The 25,137-nt window shown below is 45.4% G+C and overlaps 1 protein-coding gene across 2 annotated transcripts in view; it reads left to right on the forward strand.

The window, feature by feature from the left end:
* The window catches only part of Pxdn (peroxidasin), a 90,001-nt gene that overhangs the window by 19,612 nt on the left and 45,252 nt on the right, over positions 1 to 25,137 (forward strand). Inside the window, exons 2-4 of one of the 2 annotated variants that reach the window (XM_008850181.3) lie at positions 17,669 to 17,740; positions 18,572 to 18,643; positions 24,438 to 24,509. In XM_008850181.3, the coding sequence (XP_008848403.1) occupies positions 17,669 to 17,740; positions 18,572 to 18,643; positions 24,438 to 24,509 (216 nt within the window). The remainder of the gene's footprint in view (positions 1 to 17,668; positions 17,741 to 18,571; positions 18,644 to 24,437; positions 24,510 to 25,137) is intronic. The other variant, XM_017802498.2, reaches the window with a different exon arrangement.

Consider the following 25,137-nt stretch of genomic DNA (forward strand, 5'->3'; position numbering starts at 1 on the left):
GATAGCCCCTCTGTTAGTTTCATGTCCTGTTGCTGTGATAAAATACCATGACAAAAGCAACTAAGGAGAGAAAGGATTTATTTTAGCTCTCAACTCCAGGTTATAATCCATCATTGTGGGACAGTCACAGTGGCAGGAAGCAGCTAGTCACATGCATAGTCAGTGCATGCAGGCAGACTGGCTTGCCAGTGCTCAGCCCATGATCCCACTAAAGTGGCACCACCCACTTTTAGCTTGGGCCTTTTCACATCAGTTCATGTAATTATGACAGCTCCCCACAGACATGCCCACAGGCCAGTTAGATCTAAAATCTAGTCCTTCATTGAGGCTTTCTTTTCAGGTGTTTCTAGATTATGTCTCCTTGTCAAGTTGGTCACCTTTGTCCAGAAGCAGCCTCTGTGCCAGCTGGCTTGTATGTTTGTCATTTGAAGAAGTAAAGAAACAAAATAAACATGTCTTGCCATGGCTGCGTTATTGAGGCAGTACTGTGTTTTACAAAAATATGAGTTGGGGCTGGAGAGATGGCTCAATGGTTGAGAGCACTGGCTGCTCTTCCAGAGGACTTAGGTGCAGTTCCCAGCACCCATATGATGGCTAACAACTGTCTAATTCCAGTTCCAGGGGGTCTGATGCCCTCTTCTGTCCTCCTCAGGCATTGCATGACATGGGTGCACTTAACTACACATGGGCATAGCATTCATACACATAAAATAAAAATAAATAATAAATAGTTTAACATGAGTCCCAAGACAGGTTAGGGTCAAGGAAACCCAGCACACTGGCCTTTCCCATGGTGGTGAGCTGTGCTCAGCTGCTGACCCAGTTCATACACACATGGCATGGCAGTGCAGGAAAGGCAGACTGGACAGGACGTGGAGATCTCTGGCATCCTTATGCATGGTGTAGGAAGGAACTCTCAGTTTGTTAAACACCATGGCTACTGCAGCAGGAAACCGTTCTGGCTTTAAAACAATTGTTATATTTCTCTTCAACCATCTCCCACCTCCCCCACCTTCATAAATCAGGTTGTCCTTATTTCTGCTAGACATTTTATTTTGAGAGATTAGTGAAAGGGGATGGGAGAGACAGATGCAGAGAAAGAGACAGAGACAGACAGACAGACAGACAGAGAGACTAACTCCCTGGGATCTAGCTTATAAGGCCCAGAATCAGAGATCGTTTTGAAATGCTTCCTGAGGTCAGTCTTCTCTGCCACCACAGGGGCATGACTCTTCAACCTAAGCTTTGCAAATGAAGTGGACAGAGAACTTGAGTCAGGTCTCTTTGTTCCATGATGGAAACAAAGCATAAATCAAACTACATTCTTCAGAGTCTTTAGGGACCTAAGACTGTGTGTAGTCAAATAAAAAATACCCTGAATCAGTGTTTATATTGGAAAGCCACCTGTGAATAATAGAGCAGACAGCAGGCTGGCATTTCTAGGTGCTGCTTAGCTGTGTGCATGCATGCATGTGCTGAGCCTGTGCTCAACTCGAATGCAGAGGCCTGGTGCAGGCACGGTTGGTTTCCTTATGGTCCCCAGGAGACCCTTTGGCCTCAGCCTGTGAGCTTCATACTCATGAATGGTGTTGCTTTTGGGGCATGACGTCAGTGAAGCCTCACAGAGTATTGTATGTGAACAAGCTGCCTTCAGATCTATGTTGGGTATTTGGGGTGATCATTAACTTATCACTAGAAGGACAAGTGGCTTCTTACAGTTTCGTGGTCAAGAAGTAGAGCCTGAAGATGTCCTGGGCCATCCAGGATGTACAGCTACTTTGACCTGGGAGGAGCCTGCAGTGCTACCTCCTGCTTAACCTTGTGCAACCTGGCCTGGCCAGTGTCCTTATCTGCCTGGATTATCCGATTATCCTGTCAAGGGCCCTGTGGAGCCAGTGAACAAAGCTGGTGGAAGTGGGATTTCCATAACTGTCTGTGCTCAGAACTAGATGGTTCCCAGGCAGCCAGTCTGGACATAGGCCAGGACCCTAGCTTTATGTTTCTTCTAAGCTTGACTTCCGTTCTTGCCAGTTTGTGCCTGTTTTAATTTTAGTACCTGGGATAATGGAGAGTATGTGCCTGGGGGTATTTGTGAATGCTTGGATGCAGAGCTGGGTCCACAAAGGCCTCTGGAGAGCTGAGCCAAGAGAAGTGGGTGAAAGTCATGAACTGCCCTTGTTGAATCCTGCCTTAGAGCTGTGCTGTGGGCTACAGTGAGGTCAGAGAAGCATCCTGAGGAGCCAGCTGCTGACCGATTGGCTGCTGAGTCGGCTGTCTGTGATCTATGTGATCGTTTTGCTGTTACCTCAGTCTAGGTAACATCTTAATTTCCCCCAAACAGTTGGCTCAGCATTGTTTCGGATCTACCCATTCATTCACGTGTGCAGGTTTTCTCTCTGTGTTGGCTGCTGGAACACTCAGCCAAATCCTACCCACTACACCTGTGTCTGTGTGTCTGGTTCTTTCTGCCCTTGTTGCTTTTTTTTGTTTGTTTCTTCGAGACAGGGTCTCCCTGTAGCCCCAGCTGACCTGGAACTCGCAATGTAGACCAGGCTGGCCTCGAACTCACAGAGATCTACCTGCCTCTGCCTCTGCTTCCAGAGTGCTAGGATTAAAGGCACACGCTGCCATGCCAGGTCTCATTTTTTGCTCTGTGTGTGCGTGCATGTGTGTGTGTGTGTGTGTGTGTGTGTGTGTGTGTGTGTGTGTGTTGCTGCCTGCCCCTCAACACTTGGGAAAGAAACAAAATAGGCATAAAGACAAATACGGGGAAGTTAGTCAGTGTTTGGCCTACTGTTCAGTCTCTGTGTGGCTGTATTAGCCATTGCGTGTAATCTCTGTGGCTGTTCCTTTGGAGCTGCTGGCAAATGCTGAGGTAGTTTATGTCTTTGTTCATTACTTATTTTAATTGACATACAACATAATGGGTTTCATTTGGCCATCTTCAAACACACATATATAAAATCACCGTACTTTGTATTTGTTATTGTTTTTTAATCTCTGTATGTGCACATATGTTCACGTGTGTGTGGGTGCATGCCTGTGTATGCTGAGGACAACCTTGGGTGTTGTTCCTCAGGTACCTTCCACACTTAGTTTGAGGCAGAGTCTCCAATTGCTTTGGAACCTCACCAAATGCACTAGGATTACAAGCCTGCATCATTTTGCCTAGCTTTATACATGGTTCTCAAGATTGAACACAGCTCTTCATGTTTGCTTTACCGACTGAGCCATCACCCAGCCCTGTGCTTTATTTATTTATTTATTTATTTATTTATTTATTTATTTATTTTTGTTTGTTTATTTATTTGTCTTTTTGAGACAGGGTTTCCCTGTAGCCCCAGCTGTCCTGGAACTCACTATGTACACCATCACAGAGATCCGCCTGCCTCTGCCTCCCAAGTGCTGGGATTAAAGGCATGTGCCACTATGCCCGGCCTATGTGCTTTATATTTTAATGTGAGCTGTAAAATTTAACAGGTTGGGGTTTATTAGTTACTTTTGTGTCATTTTGACAAAATTACCTCACATAAAAACTAAGGGAGGAAAGGTATATTTGGACGAGGGTTTCAGAGAGTTTCTTTCTATCCTGGCGGAGAATATAGGGCAGGATTCATGGCAGCAGAGCTCTGTGGCGGACGTTCCTCACATCACTGCAGACCAGGGAGCAGAGAAGGCTCTGTAACCAGTGTGGGGCTCTAAAGTGACCTTCATTTGTGACTTAATTCTTCTAGGCCCCACATCATAAAGGTTCTAGAGCCTTCCAAAATAGTGGCACCATCCGGGAACAAGTGTTCAAACCATAAGCCTATGTGAAGACAGCTCAGATTCAAGTTGTGGGGGTTCATTTACATCCATTCCTACGGTTAAGTCAAGAGCATTGTTAATCCAACCTGCTGTAGCCAGCTGTGACTAGCTAAAGCTTGACATGATTATTTTCTATTGCTTATGGAAAGGATAAGATTCCAGGTCCAGGTAAATTCAGGTCTCCTTTTCCCTCATGGATACTGGCTGAGATGTTAGACATAGGACATAGCTTCACATAACATTGGTTCCCATGCCTCTGTGTGGATTATGGTGATGCTGGCACATACAGCTGGTCATGGGAAAGAAACACTGAGTCTGGGACATCACGACTTCTGTGGAGAACTATAATAAGGGACCAGGTCTGATGTCCTATCAGGAACATGCAGCTAGTCTTGGGCTTAGGAGCGCTGACAACTTCTCCCAGTGCAGAGTCCAGTCTCAGCTTTCTCATTGTGCACTGGGCACCATGGTTGTGTTGTTGCTGCTTGCTGTTGTTGTTGTTGTTTTGAGACAGGGTCTCTGCGTAGCCCCATCTGGCTTGGAACTCTCTGTGAAGACCAGACTGGCCTTGATCTCACAGAGACTGGCCTGCCTCTGCCTCCTGGGTGCTGGGATTATGGGTGTACACCACCACCCCTGGCCTGGACTGAGAAGGTGAAGTCAGGCCAGCAGATGTGGTAGGGTCTGTCTCTGCTGTCAGTGTGGAAAGAGTGAAGGTAAGGCCTCTAGGGACACAGTGCTGTCTGTCCCAAAGCTGGGATGCCTGATTGTCACTTTATTCTCCCTTTATTCTAGGCTCCTCAACCTGGAGGCCAAGACCTCAGCAGTTATCCTTGCTCTGTTCTGTGAGGGAGGAGTCTCCTTTCCTGCTTAGATGCTTCCTGCCTTCTACTGCAGTGGTCTGTTCTGCCCTTATGTGGTGACTCCTCTGACCAGTTTTGTCAGTGTTGTCTTGTCACAGGCGGCTCTATATGGCATGTCATGCTTCTCTATCCTCTTTTGGTGAACCTTGTCAGATACTTGAGTCTGATTGTGCCCCTCCTCAGCTCATAGCCTCTGGATGCCTGGGCTCCATCCCCTGGCAGGCACCACCTTGCCTGGTGCATGAAGTAAAGAGCTGGTTTCTAGATGCTCCAGGGTCCTGCAAATGAGGACAAACAAGCATGTTTGTGGAAGTGACACTTAGTGTCCATAATGTGGATGCTCTGTTTGTCCTATGTATGAGCCAGCAGTGCCTCTCCTGAGCACTCACTCAGCAAAACTGGAAGCGATGTGCACAGAAAGCTCCACCCTAGTACTACTGATAACTGCAACTAGGGGATGTCAGGCCCTTCTAGAAAGGGCCTAGGCAGAGTCTGTGGGAAAGGGGCAGTGGCTGGCTGTGCAGAGGACAGAAGACCCAGAACTGTATCTGCATGCCACTTGTATTAACCAGCTCAAGCTGCTATAACAAAACACCACAGATGGGCTTGAGCAGTGGCTCTGGGGCAGGGAGTGTGTGATCAGGATGCCAGTGCGGACCCATTCTGGTCCAGCTCTTCCTGCTTGCTGATGGCAGCTTCTCTCGGTGTCTTTCCATGGTATAGAAGGCAGAGGCAAACCCCTGGGGTTCTTGCTAGTCCCATGTGGGGCCCACTCAGGACCTCATTCCCTCACACTGCATGGGACACATTTTTTTAAAACATTTTTAAAAATTATTTATTTATTATTTTTATTTTATGTGTATGCGTGTATTGCCTGCATGTAGGTAAGTGCACCTGTGTCATGCAGTACCTGCGGAGGACAGAAAGAGGCTGTTGGATCCCCTGGAACTGGTGTTACATACAGTTGTTAGGTGCTGGGATTCGAACCCAGGTCTTCTGCAAGAACAGTTAGTGTTCTTAACCACTGAGCCATCTCTCCAGCCCCACACATAAATTTTTTTAAAAGTTAATTAAAAAAAAAGAATCAAACTTGGTAAAACCTTTAGAAAAGGGCCTGTGCGAACTCTTTTAGATGCCAAACCTGATACGCTCATGGTGTTGAGTCTCAGGAAGTGAAGTGATCAGATGTATCTGTGGAAGGAGGGCTTCCTGTTCCCACACTGCAGATGCCTCAAAGAAGATTTTGACTACACTGTGACTGAGAGGCTGCTACAGTTTAGTGCACTCTGGAGCCTTTCTTCCTCAAAGCCTGGAATTGGCAGCTGAGTAGGAGGCGCTGTGTGTGTGTGTGTGTGTGTGTGTGTGTGTGTGTGTGCATACATGTTTGTGGGAGGCTGAGGGTGTGTATATGTGTTCTCTAATTCACCAGGTAGTCCTAATTTACTTGATAATGTAGTTATTGGCAATCACTGTTTCCAGATTTTTATTCCAGTTAATTGACTATCATAATATTAACCCTCAAAACACATCTTATATTTCACGCAGTCATATCTAGGTTATAAGATGGCTCTGAACAGGTTAAAGAGGCTGAATTGAAGGCAGAGGCAGAGAACTAATGGCAGCCTCAAAAAAGAGTAGGGGACTAGATAAGAAATTAAAAAAAATTTTATTATTTTTATTTTATGTATAGGAGTATATTTCTTGCATGTATTTGAGTGCACCCATGTCATGCAGTGCCGCGGAGGTCAGAAGAGAGCTTCAGATTCCCTTGGAGCTGGAGTTAAGGACAGTTCATAGCCACCATGTGGATGCTGGGAATCAAACCCGGGTTTTCTGCAAGAGCATTGAGTGCTCTTGACCGCCGAGCCATCTCTCCAGCCCCTAGATAAGAAATTTTTATGAATGGAACTACAGAGATCATAGTGGTTCAAGTCCAGAGTTGTCAAATATGGGTCCTGGTGACAGGCAGTTCAAGGGTCAGTTTGAAATGGGCTGAACATCATGGTCAGGAGAAGCTGTATTTGAGCTGGACTCCAGGGACAGAGGCAGATGTCCTGTGCTGTGACAGTTGTCCTGAATAAGCCTGTGACAAATGGCTACGTAGGTGATGGGTCACCAGCCACACTTCCATCTTGGGGTTGGGTGCCCCTTCTTCAACAGACCCCGGTGAGGAGGTTACAACTGGTGTGTTCTGTTCGATAAATTGAGACAACTGTTTCTTCTGATATGTTTTTAATACACCCATGTGCCCATCTGTTCTTGGTCTACTTCGATAAGTTTATAGGTGGTAGGCATCTTTTTACTTGCAAGAATACGTCATTTATCTGCACCTCATGGATGGTGCTGGACAGGTGGTGGTGACTGCATGTACAATGAGGTCCAGTCATCTGACCTCTGCAGTTGTACTTAACATGGAGCCAATGGCTGCTTTGTGACATAGTCACATAGGGAAAGCTACAGCCTGAAGCCATCCTTTCACACCATAGAGAATTACTTAGAGCTGGCCACAGCCTGATCTTAGTGTGTGTCCCTCCATCCTGAGTGGAGAATTGGAACCTCCTCTGCTCCATTCTGCCCACGCAAAGGTGAATTGAGGATCCCCTTGAGATGCTAAGGCTTTCATCACGTCAACCAGGAAAAGCCTTCATGGAAGGAAGGGGGCCTGTGTTTCCTGGTGGGATTGGGCAAGGGCGGAGGTCATTGGAGCTCAAAGGTGAAGTCCTCCAGTGGATTGGCAGGTCAGGGATGAGGCCCATGCCACTGAAATGAAAGTGAGAAATTTTCCCAACTCCCTAGATCCATGGGCTGAGCACTCTTGATGGGAAGCAAGACATATCTTTGTTCTCCACTGAGCTCTCTGAACAAGACAGTGTAGAGACAGAGGATGAACCATGCATGAAACAGTCCAGGCCTTGGAAGTTCTCAGTAGGATGGAGAATCCAAAGCAAATATTAGCTCCTGGGCTTACACACAGTGGAGATGGGAAGATAACTTGAGAGGCTGTTTCTTCCCATGTCTGCAGGGCTGGGCATGCCCCCTCTGTTCCCCGAACAAGGATCATTGTTCTCGCTGGAGCATGGATCTGATTAGGGTCATTTCCATCCCTTGGCTTTGTGGGAGCTTCAGTACTGTTCGGAATTGTCTCTGATGCTTGGGCAGGACGCTGGGTAGCCTTAAAGCACCAAGGCTTCGTGTTCTTTCTATAAGTATGCCTGGGACCTTTCTTGGGAATGAAATGGCAGATGGTGGCTTTGGACACGTGTGTACAATTTTCTTCCCTGCAATTCTGATAGAGCACAAAGCCTTTGACTCCCCAGCTGTGCGTGCTACAGTGTCTTCCCTCACCATGCCCTGGCATCCTGATCTTTCTGAGGAAAAAAGCCCCTCTTTGGGTACAGGGCTTGCTGCAGAAGCCTGGCAACACTGCATTGCCAGAACTTGAGAGACAAAGTCTGGAGACAGATGGGTGTACGGGTGTGCTATTTAAAAAGAGGGCAAAGGTGCCTTCGATTAAAATAAAATTGCTTTTTGATTACTTGTATTTGGCAATTTAATTTTTGAAATATTTAGCTAATGCAGGTGGGACTGCTTAAAAATGCACCTTTGGCCGGGCGTGGTGGTGCACGCCTTTACTTGGGAGGCAGAGGCAGGTGGATCTCTGTGAGTTCAAGACCAGCCTGGTCTACATAGTGAGTTCCAGGACAGCTGGGGCTACAGGGAGACCCTGTCTCAGAAAGTCCAAAAAAAAAAAAAAAAGAAAAGAAAAAAAATGTACCTTTGGAATTTTTTCACCCATAAAGAAAGAAGTGCTGTTCTTGCAGGAAAATAGGTACAACTGAGGATGATCATATTGAGTGAATTAAGTCAGTCTCAGAAAGACAAATGTCACATGCTTACTCTCACTTGTGGGTCTTAGACGTTATTGATACATAAAGACATGTATGTAGATATAACATGAAAGTAGGTATAAAATTGTCTAGAGTAACAGAAAGGACTAATGGGAAGGGAAGGGAGGATAGAGGGATATGGTAGGAATATGTTCAAAGTACATTATGTACTCAAATGAAAATGGCCTTATGTAATTCTGTATAATAAATAATAAAAAGAAGCATATTAATCTTACTTTCATCTTTAATAAGTGGTAAAATTATATGTAAATCAAACAATAGTTTTAAAATAATTTCTTTATGATTTATTATCAGTAAAAAAAATACGTCCTAATTGATTTATATGTTTAATGGGTCAGAAAAATTAGGTGTGACCTGGGAGTGTCTACAGGGCTGTGGTTTGCAGGTCTCACTTTGCTTATTTTCTGACAATTTGATGAGGCATGGAAGCTGGCACTGTGGGTTAGTTGGGCTTGAGGGGCTGCAGAGACTCTGGGGTCAAGACGCATAGTCCTGTCAAGGGACCATTGGTACTGAGACCACTATGTGTTTTAAAGTGAATAGTCTAGAATTCAGTTGTTTTCAAAAATGCTTAAAATGGGAAGCCCCATTTTTTAAAATGTTGATTGAGATATTTAAAAGCCATCGTGGGGACCCAGACCCTGAAGCAAACAGCTCATGTAAGTAGAGTCTGGCCCATAAGTTGCTCTCATGCCTGTGGGGTCAAGATTTTAAGCTTTTAACAGGTTTGCAGCTTTTAGGATACTCATTTGCAAATGTGCATTGTAGAGCTCTTCTTTTGGAACCATACTGTATCACCCCAGCGGGCCTCAGCATACTACCTGCTCTTGTGGGGAGGCTCTGGTAACCCTGTGGGGAGTTTGCTCTGCCTCAGAGCCCCAGAACCCCAGAAATGCTTGTGAACTCACAGCAGAATCCATGTTCCTTATGGAGCTTTCTGCCACAGTCTTGGAGACTGGATCCAGCTTTCCTGGGATAATGTGGTCACAAGAAGTTTGCAGGTGCATAGATAGCACAGTGAGGGTGCTTCTGGATCAAGGGATAGGCCCCAGCAGCAGGGGTCTAGTGCCAAACTGCTGGACGGAGGAGCCCTGTGTACAGAGTGTTGAGAGGGCCAGGGCTGGGTATCGGCCCCAGGAGAGAGGTGGAAGGGTCTTGCTGCTTTGCCTCCTGAGTAGAAGTTATTGAATGGTATGATTCCAGGAGTGATGTCAACTTCAAGAGACCTTCTGAGGGTCCTACCAGCTGGTTGGGGAACACTCTTTATAAACTGTGGGGTGGAGTCATGCTAAGAGGGTGTAAGAGTTGGATATGAGGAAGCAGATGATGTGGGAGATGAAGGCCAGGGCACCTGGTCGTCCCTCTGATGTCCTTTGCCTGTGCTTAGCTAACAGGGAAGGATATACCGTGGGGGTGTTGTCAATCACAATGTCAAGCACTTTTCTTTCTCCTTTAATCGCTTAAAAGTGTTTTGTTCTAAAGCTGCCTGGTGATGTGGAGTAGAATGTGAAATGCATTCACATATTTGAGGTAAGGTGCTGGAGAGTCAGACAGCTCCAGCCTAGAGAGTTTGGTCAACAGGCTGCCTGTCCAGCTCTCTGCTTGAGGAAGGAGGGGATGCTGGAGGTGTGGTGGGTATGGATCACATAGCCCCTTTTCTGCCTCGCCCCCAGTGCATGGTAGTGTCCCTGTCTCAAAGAATGTAGCTTTTAAAAACCACTGGAGTAGAAGGGACGTGCCTAAGCCAGCTGTTTCCTGGATTCGAATTTCACACACGAGAATAGAGTATTTCAAATCTCAGCGAAATGTGGGATTTCATCCCCAGTGCTGGGCACAGCTGTTCAGCATTCTGGCTTGGGTCAATCAAGCTCATGTACTTGCAGGCTTGTCTTCATTGCTGTGATTTGCTGTTGTGGGACTTTCCAGTACGAGATGCCTGCCCAGCTCTTCTGTGGACTCCCTGATCCCCAGATCATTGAAAACTAAACCTTCCAATCAGAAAATGGTCTATACCACGTGTCCCCAGATGACTGAAAACTAACCCTTCCAATCAGAAAATGGTCTCTGCCACTCTCAAACACAATTTGACAAGCTCAAAAAGGGCACTGACAGGTATTATGTGTTCATAGCTGCAGTCGGGGTTAAATTTCAGTGTGATTTCATCAGTTATGTTTAAAAATCTTGTTAAAGAATCCGTACTGGGGCAGGAGAGATGGCTCAGCAGGCAAAATGCATGCCACCCATGCCTAGGGACTGGAGTTTGATCCTCAGAATCCATGTAAAGGTAGAAGGAAAGAACAGATTCCATCCCAAAGTTTTCCTCTGACCTTCAGTGTGCAACCCCCACTATACACATGCATGGACATTAGACACACAATAATAAATAGAGTCCAAGTTGTTGGTTGTTAATGTCCACAACCATTTAGCTTGAGCACATTGTTCAATGCAGATGGCAGGAAGCAGTAGGCTTCCTGGAAACTGCTGTGAGCAGCCTGCAGAACTCTGTGCCCAGCCCCTTCCCCATCACCCCTGCGGTTCCTAAGCACACTTTTCCTCAGACTTTGGCTTATCCTAGGCTCTCCTCCTCTTTAGCATTCTCCAGCAGGTGCTCGCTTCTGCCCTGTCCCTCTCCTCTCTGCTCAGCCCGCATAAATGTCATTCAAGCACATGTCAGCAGGAATTTCCTCTGAGCTGCAGGCATGCTGTGTCCACATTATGGGTTCAGTGGCTTGTCAAAAAACAGTATTTTGACCCCCTTTCCCCCCAGGCCTTTTTCACTTCTACCATCTCAGCCTGTGAACCTCCATCGTCAGCAGGGTTCAGCAGTTCCTAGTAGTTGAAGAAAAGGACATTGACAGTTCCCACCACACAGCCCTCCATCGGCTGTTCTCTTCATCCTCCACACTATACAGTCCTCCCTCCGCCACCTTCATCCTCTTCACTACACAGCCTTCCCTCAGCTGTTCTCTTCATCTTCATACCATACCGCTTTTCACCTGTCTTCCTCTTCCTCTTCCTCTTCCTCTTCCTCACTCTTCAATCCTCCACCAGCAGCCCTCTCGTTCTCCTTCCCCTCACTACACAAGCAAGCATCCATCATCACTGTGGCTCCTCCCACCGGAGCCCACCAGCTGTCCTGTTCCTAGGCCCTGTCTTTCTGTATCCTGCCTGACTGTTGCCATCCTGAAGGGACCTTTTTGTAAATGCTGCTGTGTTCTCATTGTGAGCTGTGCATGTGACTGGTACTCAGTTACAGTCATTCCAGTAAGTGTGCCATGGAAGACTGTGTGCCAGAAGACATCCCAACACACGTGAGATGAGTGGATTGATGTATTCATTTCCCTGTGGGAAACAATGCTGTCTTTAACCCTCAGAGCACCAGTTTTCAGCATTCCTTCACTATCTAGTAGGCGTTTATCAGTAAAGTTGAAATCTTTTAGTACAGCCAAACACTCTTGGAAAATCTCAAGGTCTAGTTTTAGGGTGGTGTTTTTCACCTGTCTGTCAGCTGCCTTATACTCTGGCAAGAAGAGCCATTAAGTAGATGTTCAGCATTTCCCAGTGTGGCGCTGGTCTGTCTAGGACTGGTGATGGGGTTCCCCAACTGGAGAGAGGGCTTGCACTGTTATAATTCTGATTTTAAAATCTACAATTGTGTTTAAATATTCTATTTACTTCTATGTGTATGAGTGACTTGTCTGCATGTATGTAAGTGAACTACATGCATGCAGTGCCTGCAGAGGTCAGAATTGGGTGTTGAATTCCTTGGAACTGGAATTACAAATGGTTGTTAGCTATTATATGGGCTTCTGGAAGAACAGCAAGTATTCTTAACTGCTGCGCTCTCTCTCCAGCCCCCCCAAAATGTATTTAAAACATCTTCTCTCTGAAGCAGAGCAGACATTAAAGTCTTTAGGCAGATGATGTGAGCCCGTATCCATGGGGGGCATGCTTATCAAATCAACAGCCACATACCTAAGGAGTCCCTTCTCCAGAATTCTGTGCAGTAATGATCAAAAAAGTGAGGGTAACCCCCTAACCCTAGTGATTTTTGGCAGTGATACTAGTGTGCTCAGAAGTCTTTTGTAGCATGTGGAGAGACCTAACATAACTCTAAAAATCCCAACTATAAAGAGAAAACAGATGAAAATGTGTCACATGCAGTCAGCTTACTTCTGTGACGTCTTGTCTGCCAGGTATTTGCAGGTGATGACCCGGCTCTTCTAAGTAGAAACACACACCAAATACTAAAATACAAAACAAAACCCATGGCAAAGCACAAGCTGTGTGGTCTTCATATCCTAAAAGTAACCCATATGCAATTCTAGGCACTACTGGGGTTAAGTTCTTCACCTGCAATTACAGTACTTTTGGTTCTCAGACCAAACAGGTTATACTTGTTATTTTGAATTTGTTGACCAAATCATTCTTCAACTTAAAAATAAATTCAAATGCATGCCACTTTTTTTAAATGGGAAAAATCAACATATTTTAGAAGCAGCATTATCAAAGAATATATAGTGAACTTTTTAATCTTTAAAGACGACATTTTTATTCCTAGTAAGTTCCTTCTCATTAAGGTAAGCATCATAGGGTGATATCTGTGTTTTACGTTACTGTGAAAAGGGATTCGAAGGCAAACCACCTAGAGGGTTTAGAGTAAAACTTGGATCTGGGGTTGGAGAGATGGCTCAGTGGGTAAGAGCACAACAGAAAAAAACCCTTAGATCTGTAAATTTCCTTTTACTTCTCATTTTTATTATTCTATGACTGTGATGAAGTATGATTTTTCAGAACTTTTATTACATTTATTTATTGTGTGTGTGCACGTGTGTGCATATGGGCATCTATGCCATACTGTGCGTGTGGAGGTCAGAGGTTGGCTTGTGGGAGTTGGTGCTTTCCTTCTACCACATCAGTTCCAGGGACTGAACTCAGGTTTGGAGGCACCTTTACCCCCTGACCATCTCTCCAGTGCCATGCATTGTGGCTTTGATACTGAATATATACCTGAACTTTGCTGCTTTTTCCCAAGCACTAGGTTGTGTTTTCCTGCTAGATTTTGTGTTTCCATCAAGATTTTAGAATAATGGAAATATTAAAAGCAAGGCAAACCCTCTAAAAACTCCTTGCCTTGGAAACTAGAGTTGCTAGCTTTTTAAATACAAAATATGACCGGCCCTGAATTCTGTTGCTGACCTTGAGTTTCATATTTTATTTTTGATACTTACCACAGGTTCTCCTTTCCACCTGAGAGGCCTGTACTGGCTCCCTCCATTCCTAAGTAGGTCAGAAGAGGCAGTGCCTTAACCTGGGGAAGAAAGAGAAGGTGCTGCTGGGGCAGGACAGTCTGCAGTGGTTGTGTGCTGACAGCCAGACCTGGTTCCCACCCATCACATCTCTCCTTATGCTGTGCCCAAACTGAGAGACTTTGGGCAAAGTTTCTTTCTGATTTCTTATTTACCATACAAGGGAGTTTCTTCTGACCTGAGTAATTCCCCTCCCTCTTTCCTCTCTCCTGCTGCCTTTAGTTCCCTAACTCAGTATCCTTGGACACTTCTGCAGCAAGGAACCTTGGTCATTTCTGTAGTCAGATAGGGATGGTGAGGCAAGCCACAGTCTTGCCCCATGATAATCATTTTGTAGCTTTTAGGTGATTGCCTATGCATTCTAGGGCCATCTAAGTGTAGGGCCTGCTTGACTGACAGAATGGCACCTGCTTTGTGCTGCCAGTGAATGAATCCTGAGCTCCTTGGAGAACACAGGTACAGGTGTTGGTCAGGGTGGGTGTTCTAAGGGGGTGCTCACTCAGGTCTGTGTCTTCTGTGTTGTGTTCCTTGGTCTAGGTCTCTTGGCTTTTGTGATCCAGTTTCCAAGCTTTAGAAAGGAGTATTACCTTCAGGTTGAAGAGTTGCTATTAGAATCTTCTTGGGTTTTGGTCCTGGTGGTAGCAGAAGGCTCATAGATTTCCTCTCTGAGTTCAGCTCTTAACGTTCTTTTTAATTCATTGTTCCATTTATGGCTTTCCCAGAACTTTCAGGAACCCACCTCCATTCCTACTTCATGCCAACTTCACGGAGGAAGTTTGAGACATTCTTTGTTCGTTGGGGAAGTGATTCTTCCAAGCCACTGAGGGTGGGCACCAGATGGCCTGGTCATTAACAAGTGGGTGCGAATCAGCAACCCCCACAGCCTTTGGCATCCTTTCCCCACTCCTTGCCTCTTGCCCAGAGGAGGCGGGTGAGAGCTGGGAGCCCCAGGGAAGAACCAAGAAGACACTTTGAAGTTCTCTTTAAATTTAAAGTCCAGAGCAGTGTTTTTCCAGTTAAGAGTCTTTTTGGTGGAAGTCTTTATTCTGATTTTGAAGACAATAATTCCACTGTCAGATATCTGAGTTGTACCTAACTCTGTGATAAAGAGGACAGAGAGGCCCCTCCACACGCCTGTTCTCTAGTGTCTGTCTCCAGACATGTGCAGGCGTTTCTTTATAAGCAAATGAAGGGGAGCTTATTTTACACACCTGGTGTTATTCTGTTCACAGACCTCACAACAATGACAAGTGGCCCAAGGGCTGAAGGAGAAATAAGTGCTGCTGTGAGTGTGAGTGCAGATGAATGTGCACTCAGGGGCATGTGGTTCCCAATTGTGTGCACACACGTCCAAATACACGTGTGCCATCGCCTTTCCTCTAGGCTACTTAAGGACAGCATTTTTTTGCTTTATCTAGCATCCCCCATGACCAGCTTGCTCAACATACACACACTCCTGCTCCTGCCCTCCAGGTCCCATTCTGTGCTCTTGGGTGTGACCCAGAATTCCCTTCTGAAATTCCCCTGCTGCCGCTCCCACCACCACTGCCTGAGGATACTGTGGGAACCCTGTAAACGGACAACCTGCCCCTATGGCTCCCTAAATGAGAGTTCATTCAGAAGAACTGAAGCCCTGCAATGTGCCTGCATGATCTTGAACCCGGGGCTCATCCTTGCAGGGACATTTGGTTCTTCTCATGGTGTCCCAAGATATAGCTTACCTGTGGGTTGGAGTGTGGGGTCCTCTGCTGGCTGTCCTTCCCTTTGCTTTACAGGATGACAGTGTCTGAGCTGCCCCAGCAGTCCCAGGAGATGTGGTACTGTGGTGATCAGACAGAAAATTAAAGCCGGTGGAAGTACATAAGGATACATACCGGGTGTGCAAGGGGTCACCTCTCTGTTCTTCGGGTTGGGTATCTTCCAGTGTTCAGCTTCGCCTCGAGGTCATTGGTATTCAGTGCATAGCAAAGTATATGGAGTGAGCCTTTCATCTCAGTCTCTTCCAGCTCCAGAGCTTCACAGCGGCTCATTGGATTTTCAGTTTGTCTGTTAAGAATCCTGTTGGAGAGGGGAACTTCTGTTTATCAGGCTGAGATAGGGTCCCTGACTGCTTACGCACATCTTGGGAAAATGACCCCCTGAACATGCCCCAGCTCTGCTCAGCAGGAATGCTCTGCGACTAAGTGCAGTCACATAAAGAAGAAACAGATTGGATAACATCTTATCTAACCCCGCTTATCAACCATACTTACATTTCAGTATGTAATTATGGGTATATGGTTACACCATGGCCATCTCAACCCTGGCCATAGGCCAGGCACTCAAAGCCAGCTCCTCCTGCCCCCAGGACCAGAGGTGTGGTGGCCCCCCTCCAGGCTTGAGAGGGGTTTTGTATGTGATGGAGGTAGATTTCTCTTTACCCCACTTCGGCTTCATCTTCAGGTTCCAGTTCCTCCCTTGACCCTCAGCAACTGCTTTGTAGCTTCCGAGAGATTCATGCACACCCTCCTGTTGTGTTTTGAAATGGAATTTGGTGGAGAGTAGGAGTTCAACATAGTGTGTGTCTAGTTCCCAAAGTTGAAGCCTGCTTTCTTGAAAATAGTCCATTCTGATTTCTTTGGTAACTGGTGATGCACGGCATGTCTTTCAGAATGTCTCATTTACTAAACACGAATGTCAGGTCCTTGTATTTGAGATCATGCTGAAGCCTCATCAGTCAGATTTCATTTGTTATCAACAATTGGCCTATTTCACACACTGAACATATCGTCATTAAGACAGCTCCATCTTTGCACAGGTCTTTCCCCTGTGCCTCACCCCTATTGTGTTCCTCTGTCAAGACAAGGAAGGCTGGCTGGGGCAAGAACAGGCCCAGAGTAGAATCCCGGGAGAAACTGAATAGCAGAGGGGTGCAGCTTGCAGACTGAATGAGGCTATGGTATTGTGGAGGCGGACAGGGAAGGACCTTGACCTTTTCCTTCACCTGCTGAAGGACTGGGTCATAGCACAGAAGTGATGTGGCCTCCTCAGCTAAACACCATACAACTTGTAAAGTCTTTTTATGAACCATAAACTAAAACCAGTTCTATAATCCCCAGCAGCTATTGAATCCATTCGAAATAATTAGATTTCTTAAGAGACTTCGGACCTTTAAGAGGTCAGAAGATGTCCTAGGAGAGACATTAGCTCATGACTTTGACCACGTGTTGCACCAGGACTGACAGGAGAGTGTACAGGGGAAATGAGAAAGCTGAACTCCGCTTGTGTACCGCTTGGAAGCAGGAAGCTGTGTCTGTACACAGGATGGCTTCTCTCTCTATTCTCCTGCTGAGCTGGCTTTCTGCTGATAGCTAACTACGCTGCATGGAGATAACACTGCGGGCCATCAACCGTATTCCAGCCCATATCATTGCTGCTGTGCGCTGAAGTGTTTACATGGTGCACAGTGGTCGTAACACCTTGAATCTAAGAAGACCTGCCCATTGCGTTATCCTGAAACTCTGGCAGTAGAATGTTCAGTGGCTCAGCCGAAGGCTGGATATGTAGGGGTTACTGCTGGTTTTATGCTTTTTAGGTCCCCACACTTACTTGTTAAATAGATTTCTTGTGTGTATATGTTCCTTCACTTAGATATTCATAAAGGGAGACAGTTCATCCCAGAGTGATGTAATTTTTTAAGTGTTTTCTCATCCTGAAGCTGTTTGTGTAAGAAGGCCAGGTATGGAGAAAGTTGTGCATTTCCATTCCTGCCTGTGAAAATACGTTTCCTGACTCTTCACAGGGACCTTCGGTTCAACAGAATCCGAGAGATCCAGCCAGGGGCATTCAGGCGGCTGAGGAACTTGAACACGCTGTAAGTCGGAACATGGGATTGCTAGCCAGTTGGAGACAAAAGGAAAAGAAAGAAGTGGTTGTACTGTGAATTGGCAGTTAGATGTCAGATGCTGTGGCCATCCTTTGATTTTCAAAGTTACTAGGGATGAGTCAGAAAGCCAGGATGGTGGCGACTTGCCCACTCTGTCTGGTCTTTCAGTGCAGAGCCATCATACCTGGGCTTCCAGTGAGTCACTCCCACATCACACTAGCCTTTGCCGGCTGGGTTTGCCAGCATACTTCATCTCTACCCCTGCAAGGCTGAGTAGGAGAGCGCATCTCTTGGACTTGGCCTGGCTGTAGCCACTGAGTTATGCCATAGAACTTTGACTTCCCAGGGAGACGGAGCCTTCAGAGTACCTCAAGCGTGGTGAGAAGCGGCTCCTGTCGAGGAGAAGGAACCACTCAGGTCCTGAAGGGCAGGGCAGGCTGCAGCTCTGTTCGTGGGCTCCTCACTGTGGAAGTGAGTGGCCCTCCTCAGGGACAACCCTCCCATACTTCCATGATTGTGTTAGACTGTCCCTCAGCCCTGCTAGAGAAGAGTCTGAGAGGTGGCAGGCTAAAGATGTATATCCCTGTGTCTACGAGAGAGGATTTATTTCTCTAATGTATATGACAGTGGAAGAGAGATCTGGTAACTGTGGTAACTCAAGTTGGTCCCCTGTAGCCGGCATCTCCTGACTGCTGTCAGTAAGGTCTGCACTTCCATCATTTTCTGACCCTTCCAAGGCTATAGAAATGCTTTTCATTAGCACAATTTGGAAATATTTTTGTTTGTGTTCTAAACTTCTGTTGAAATATTCTTCCACAGGCTTCTCAACAATAACCATATTAAGAGGATTCCCAGTGGAGCGTTTGAAGATCTGGAGAACTTAAAATACCTGTAAGTTAAGGGCTATTCCTCTGCCCCACCAGCTTATGTTGTCTGTTCTTAGAGTATTTAAATGTAGAACCACAGCTTACCTGTTGGTGAGTTATTGTTAAAAAGAAAATCCCAAGTGGCTTTATTTTTAGATGAGTGACATTTTAAAACAGATCGTCATCAGTTTGAAGTGCTGGGTTGAGGTAGACTAGATGAAGCCCACATGCACTGCCTTTGACAGCTGTGCTCTGGGAGATGCGAGGTTCTGAGGTGGGAGGGACAGTGTGCCCAGACAGGCACATCGTGCTTTGCTGAGCACAGCATCCTGGGGCATATGCATAGAGAAGTACAATTTTTTAAAATTTTATTTATTTTTGTTTTTTATGTGTATGAGTGTTATACCTGCATGTATGTAAGTGTGCCCATGTTGTGCAGTCCCCACGGAGGACAGAAGAGGGTGTCAGATCCCCTGGAACTGAAGTTATGGACAGTTGCTAGTTGCCATGTGGGTGCTGGGATTTGAACCTGGCTCTTCTGCAAGAACAGTCAGTGCTCTTAACTGCTGAGCCATCTCTCCAGCCCCCAGAGAAGTGTATTTTGCAGACACAACAAAACTTGGAACTGCTTCTTCAACTGTAGGTGGGATGTGCCTGTAAATTACTGTTTCCTTTGGAATTATGACCTTAATTCCTGTTGTTCCTATCGTCTCGATTTTTACTCTTCATTTTTATGGAGCTAAGTGTTTTACATTTGAAAATCCACTTTAAGTTACAGTCATCTAAAACAGCTCTTGCTTGTTGAAGTCAGTTCTGCAGTTTAGAAAATGATCACTTTTTTTTTAAAGTTCAAAAGCCGGGCCTGGTGTCAATGTGTTTGAGATCCTAGCACTTGGGAAATTGAGTCAGAAGGCTCACCATGAGTTCAGGGTCAGCCCAAGGCTACATGGAAAGATCTCCATCTTGAAAGAAAATTGTGAATGACCTCCCTTCAAAGCACTGCATGTGCACAGATCATAAAATGGGAAGGATTGAGGAAAACTCGTTGCTGCCCACAGGCTGCACTCAAGGCCCAGTCAGGTTAGAAGCACCTGCCCCCTGCATTTAAATGATTCTGCCTTGAAAGGCTTAGTTGACTTCCCAAAGGAAATACATACCATATTGAATACAAACACCTTTAATTTGAGTTACTTTTTCCAACTAAATCATTTTGTTGGTGTGACTGTATACTGGAAATCTGTTTTTATGTTAGTGGTCTTTAAGCTCTGCATATTGACATGTGTTTTCCTCAGTGAAAGTGTTGAGTGCAAACTCTCTTCCCTGCTTCTTGGTCACAGAATGCTGACTTTTAGTGTATGAACAACTAGGCATGCCTTGATGATTTTTAAAATATGGGACAGGACAGGCCTTCTGTTCCTCGAGCATTGTTTACCTTCTTGCTGTTACTGTTATTTTAAGTGCTGTCCAAGTTGCCCCAGGGAGCTTTGACTTCCTGGAAAGTAGAAGTGTTTGGGCTGTGTGCATGTGTCTGGGTTTTTCAGTTTTATTCTGAAGGCATGTTCAGTATCAGGAGTTTGGGGATACTGTTTTCCACAGTATCCTTTAAATCACATCTGCTGGCCTGTCCCTTGAACTTATTTCCCTTCAAGCAGCAGTGTCCTGACTTCTCTTCTCCTTCACAGATCCTGGGGCTGGGGTCAGGATAATGGATCTCAGTAGAGATGGATTTTCACTCTGGGAGACAGGCTGCATGGGGTGGATCCTGATGCCTCCTGCAGCTTCCTGCAGGTCCTGTCTGGCTTCCTCCTCCAGTGCCCTGGGATCTTATTGGCAGAACGCTTCTGGATAATCACTTAAATAATGGGATTTTAGGTGTTTAAAAAACATATCTGAAATTTATTGATGTTCAGCCTTGTATATTTTTGGTCAGTGCCAGGGCATGCTTTTGGAAATTGACTAGTCCTTTTTCCCTGGACCTCAATTACTTCTGGTAAGGCATTGACCCCCACTTCATTCATATTTTCTGATGATGAAATTTGTGCTTCGGATAACTGGAATTCATAGTCAAAGGATGGAACGTATAAAATAAATTAAAATTAATTATTAGAATATTAACTATTTCTATGAAATAAGATTATTCCCAACCATAGATCTTAGAGAAAACTCCCAGGCTGTCATATCCCTAGACAAATGTAATATGGATCCTTAAATCTAAAGACAAGTATCCCAGTCACCACCCATCAAAGAAGCTTCATTTTTAAGAAACAGAGATAGTTACAGAGTTCTACAACTAGTCACACACAGAGATATTCTGTGAATTGCCCAAGCCTAAGTGGCACATCTTGGATGCAACCTCTGCGCCTAAGGCTCACAGAACATAGAACAAACAAGGGATGAAGAGAACACTAATGCATTTTTCAATTCTCGTCAATGAAGCTCCCTCATGCAACAGAGGGCCGGGAACGAAAAAGGCCACAAATGGCCAAAACGCAGAGAAGAAGAGTCTGCAGAGTGTGGGTCCCTGGACATGACTCCTATATTGAGGTCCACCCACTCAGGGCTCAGGAACCATTGTGGAGGAGAGGGTGGAAAGATTGTAAGAGCCAGGCAGGAGGTGCATGACCATATGAAAATGGTCCTACAGGCTCCTGGGACCCTTCTCGTAAGAACCTACAGCAATGGTGTCAGCATACATAAGACCCATGCAAACGTAAGCAGAAAAAACCCCAGAACAGGACTGTGGAAATGAACAGCAGGCCCCAATTTTAGTCGAGTAATTATTGGCAGCTGACTATTGCTGGGTAAGAATGAGCTGATCTTCTTAAAGGGAGGGACTCTAGATAAACTGACTAGATCCCAGTGGATGAACTGGGCATCTGGGGACACTAACTTTACATGATAGGCGTTAACATAAATGATAGAAGGTTTGAACTCCAGGGGGCGTCCTATGGAGGGTGCCAACAGAGAAGGAGGTATAAAGATGATTTTCTGTATGAAACACACAAAAATTCAATAAAAAATTAAAAAACCATTCCCAACTATTCTTATGAAAACAAATTAAGCTAGAGTGTCTTTAATTTTCCTTTCAAAAGTTTGTTTTGTAATTCTGGGGATGGAGCACAGAACTTTGCCTATCTATATCTGAGCTATACCCCCAGCCCTATCAGCGTCTTTATAAGCATACATTTATATATATTAGTTAATTTGGATTTAATTACTTTCCACACCCTTCAGAAGTATGCCCCTACTCTCTGTTATTAAAAGCCATGCAAAGCAATGCTTTCTTGGTATTTTGCCTTAAGAAGTAGACAGAAAGCCAGGCGTGGTGGCACATGCCTTTAATCCCAGCACTAAGGAGACAGAAGCAGGCAGATGTCTGTGAGATTGAGGCCAGCATGATCTATATATCATGTTCCAGGCCAGCTAGAGCTACAGGAAGACCCTGTCTAGGGAAAAAATGGGACACAAAAGAGGCAGTGATAACTCAGGCCTGGGCAGTTGCCACATACCAGGCCATGGCCTAAGAACTTTGTACTTAATCATTTAATTTCAGTGATGCTGTCCATTTTGCAGAAAAAAAAATGAAGTACAGAAGGCTTGAGTTCTTATCTGGCACACAGAGAGCCTGGAGAACTAATTCCTGATGTGCCTTCTGTTGTGAGTGCTGGCCTTTTGATCTGGGGCAGGGACTGGACATTGTATTTCTTTTGGTTTTACCATCACCATTTGCACAGAGGGAAGAGGTGAGAACCTCCTCCGTGGTTGCAGCATTAAAAAGAGCAGGTTCAGGAACTGGAGAAATGGTTCAGCAGTTAAAAGTGCTTGTTGCTCTTCCAGAGGACCTGAGTTTGGTTCCTAGCACTCATGTTGGGCAGCTCACAACCACCTGTTATTCCAGCTCCAGTGGATCCAACACCCTCTTTTGACCTCAAGGATGCTTGCATGCTTGTGCACATACCCCCATACACACATATACATAAAGTAAAAATGAAATCTTTTTAAAAAAGAAGCAGAAATCTCTACGGTCATTAATGATAATACAGTAAGCTGCTCTACCCCCCTAGACACCATATTACAAGAATTAAAATGATATTGTTTGTGTTTTGTTTATTACTTTTTTGGTATTATACATCTTTATTTGTTTAGTTGCTATCTGTGTATTCTTTTTAAAAGATTTTTATGATTATTAACTTCTTAGATTAGTATATACTACTAGGTTTCATCCTGGCATCTTCATGCATATGTGTTATGGTTCTGTTCCTGGACTCTCCTGCCCTTCATGGGCCTCCTCTCCAACTGGTTCCTCAGTTAAACCCAACCTCTGCTTTGTCATTACCTGTATTCATTACCCTCTGTATCTCCCATTCCCTTATGATGTCTTTCACACCTCTTGTGTCCTGTTTTGTAGTTTATCACACACACACACACACACACACACACACACACACACGTGAATGTTGTATGTATTCATGAGAACAGGTGGTGACACCAGATGCTGAACTTGAAGTATAAGTTTTGCTTGATGGGGAAACGTGGGAGAAGTGTGCCTTTTGACTTGTCCCTCTGCTTGCATCACAGATGAAGACAGGCCAGTTATAATAAAGGGCACAGCAGACTCCTTGGTCCCAGAAGGAAAGAACCATCTTTTAGTCATAGCATCCATGGGGGAGTTACCAGATACCTGATGCCGAGGACCAGATTCTGAGGAGCTGCACAGGCCTGGCATGTCAAGATGTCATGCTGAGGTAGTCCCAGCACACATGCTAGGTTGTTCCTTTTGGAACTGTGGCATTTGGCTGTGATGGTCTTTATCCATGCTGCGTCAGGTTAGAGTTTCTCTGTAGAGGAGCCAGTGCATATTTGCTGAGGGAGCCTGAGATAGTAACTTGATATAGTTTTCATGTTCCATGAAATGCATTTTAAAAAAATTTCATCATTTAAAAGCATAGAGTCCATTATTAGCTTGCAGGTCATGCAAAACCAGGTCCTGCAGGACACATGGTGCTTAGGAGGTCTTGCTTCTGTTTTACAAGAATAGCACTCCAGGTGCTGAGGAATTCAAGGCGCCCGCAGACTCCGTACTTTTCCAGAGTGTGCTGGTGTTTCTAATCAGTAAGAAGTTGTGCTGGATAGTTTCAGTTGTCAACTTGACACACTTGGGAAGGGGCAACCTCTATAGGATTGGCCTGTGGGCATGTCTATGAGGCATTTGATTGACTGTTGAGTGATGTGGGAGGACCCAGTCCACTGTGGGTGGTGCCACCCCTGGGCTGGTGGTCCTGGGTTGTATGCAAGAAGCCGCTTGAGCACAGGCCAGATGAACAAGCCAAAAAACAGTGTTCCTCCATGGTCTGCCTCCTGCCTCCAGGTTCCTGTCCTGACTTCCTGCTCCACTTCCCCCAGAGATGAACTGTTACTTGGGAGATGTAATGTGAAATAAACCCCTTCCCCCCCAAGTTGGTTTTGGTCAGAGTGTTTTTATCACAGCAACAGTGAAATCTAACTAGGACAGAAGTGTTGGTTATAATCTTACGATGGATGCCTTTTATATGCATGGGAAAAGCATTTTATCTAGTCTTTGAAGCCCAGGTCAGGTTATCACTAGCCACAGTAGAGACACTGTGGACCACTTGCTTTTGACCCTTGAGGGATAAGAGAAGGGACCACTGAGAGTGGCGTGGTACCTACTGTGTAATGTTTTGTTTGTACCCTCATACAGTCATTAATTTTAAACTGTCTCCAAGTGTCAACTCAGTTCTCTTCCACCGAAGTGGAGAGCTCTTGTGTTTGCTAATACTCCTCCATGTTTCTTGTTTCAGCTATTTGTACAAGAATGAGATCCAGTCAATTGACAGGCAAGCATTTAAGGGACTTGCCTCTCTAGAACAACTGTAAGTGCCCTTCCCTTCTGTGCTTCTGTGTCCTCCAGGCCACCTGCCTTATTGCCTCCCCTAGGGAGAGATGAACAATTGCATGATGCATGTCTGTACTTCCGGGGTGCAGGGAGGATGTGCATGATGAGGAGAAGCAGCAGTGGGCGTTCTTCACCCGCCTCTCCGACCTTGCTCACAGTTCCCCACGCCCACCAAAGAGTAGGCCTTGCTGGGTTTCTTCCAAGCCTCAAGACCCTGGCCCTGCATTCACCATTGTAGGAATGGTGAAATTACGGCTTTCCTGTCCAGCAGTAAGAATGGGAGTGGAGAGACAGGCATGCAAAGAATCAGGAGCTACAGGGCTGTTGTGGTCGGAGTGCTGAGTGTGAGGTGTGAGCTCTGTTCACAGCACACGGTTGGTTTCATTCTCTCAGTCACGGTGTCATTATTTTGGAGGAAACAAACTTCCTCCTGTGAGTTCTAGTTAGTGTGCTGAAGTGCTGTTCCTTTGGCCACATATGAACTTGGACTTTGTTATAGAGTCAGTGCGTTGATTTTTTTTTTTTTTTTTTTTTTTTTTTTCAAAAAAAAAAAAAAAAAAAAAAAAAGAGGACGATAAATCTTTCACTGTGATATATCAAAATAA

This window comes from Nannospalax galili, unplaced genomic scaffold (genome assembly GCF_000622305.1).
Source record: "Nannospalax galili isolate Female #2095 unplaced genomic scaffold, S.galili_v1.0 scaffold100, whole genome shotgun sequence".
NCBI lineage: Eukaryota > Metazoa > Chordata > Mammalia > Rodentia > Spalacidae > Nannospalax > Nannospalax galili.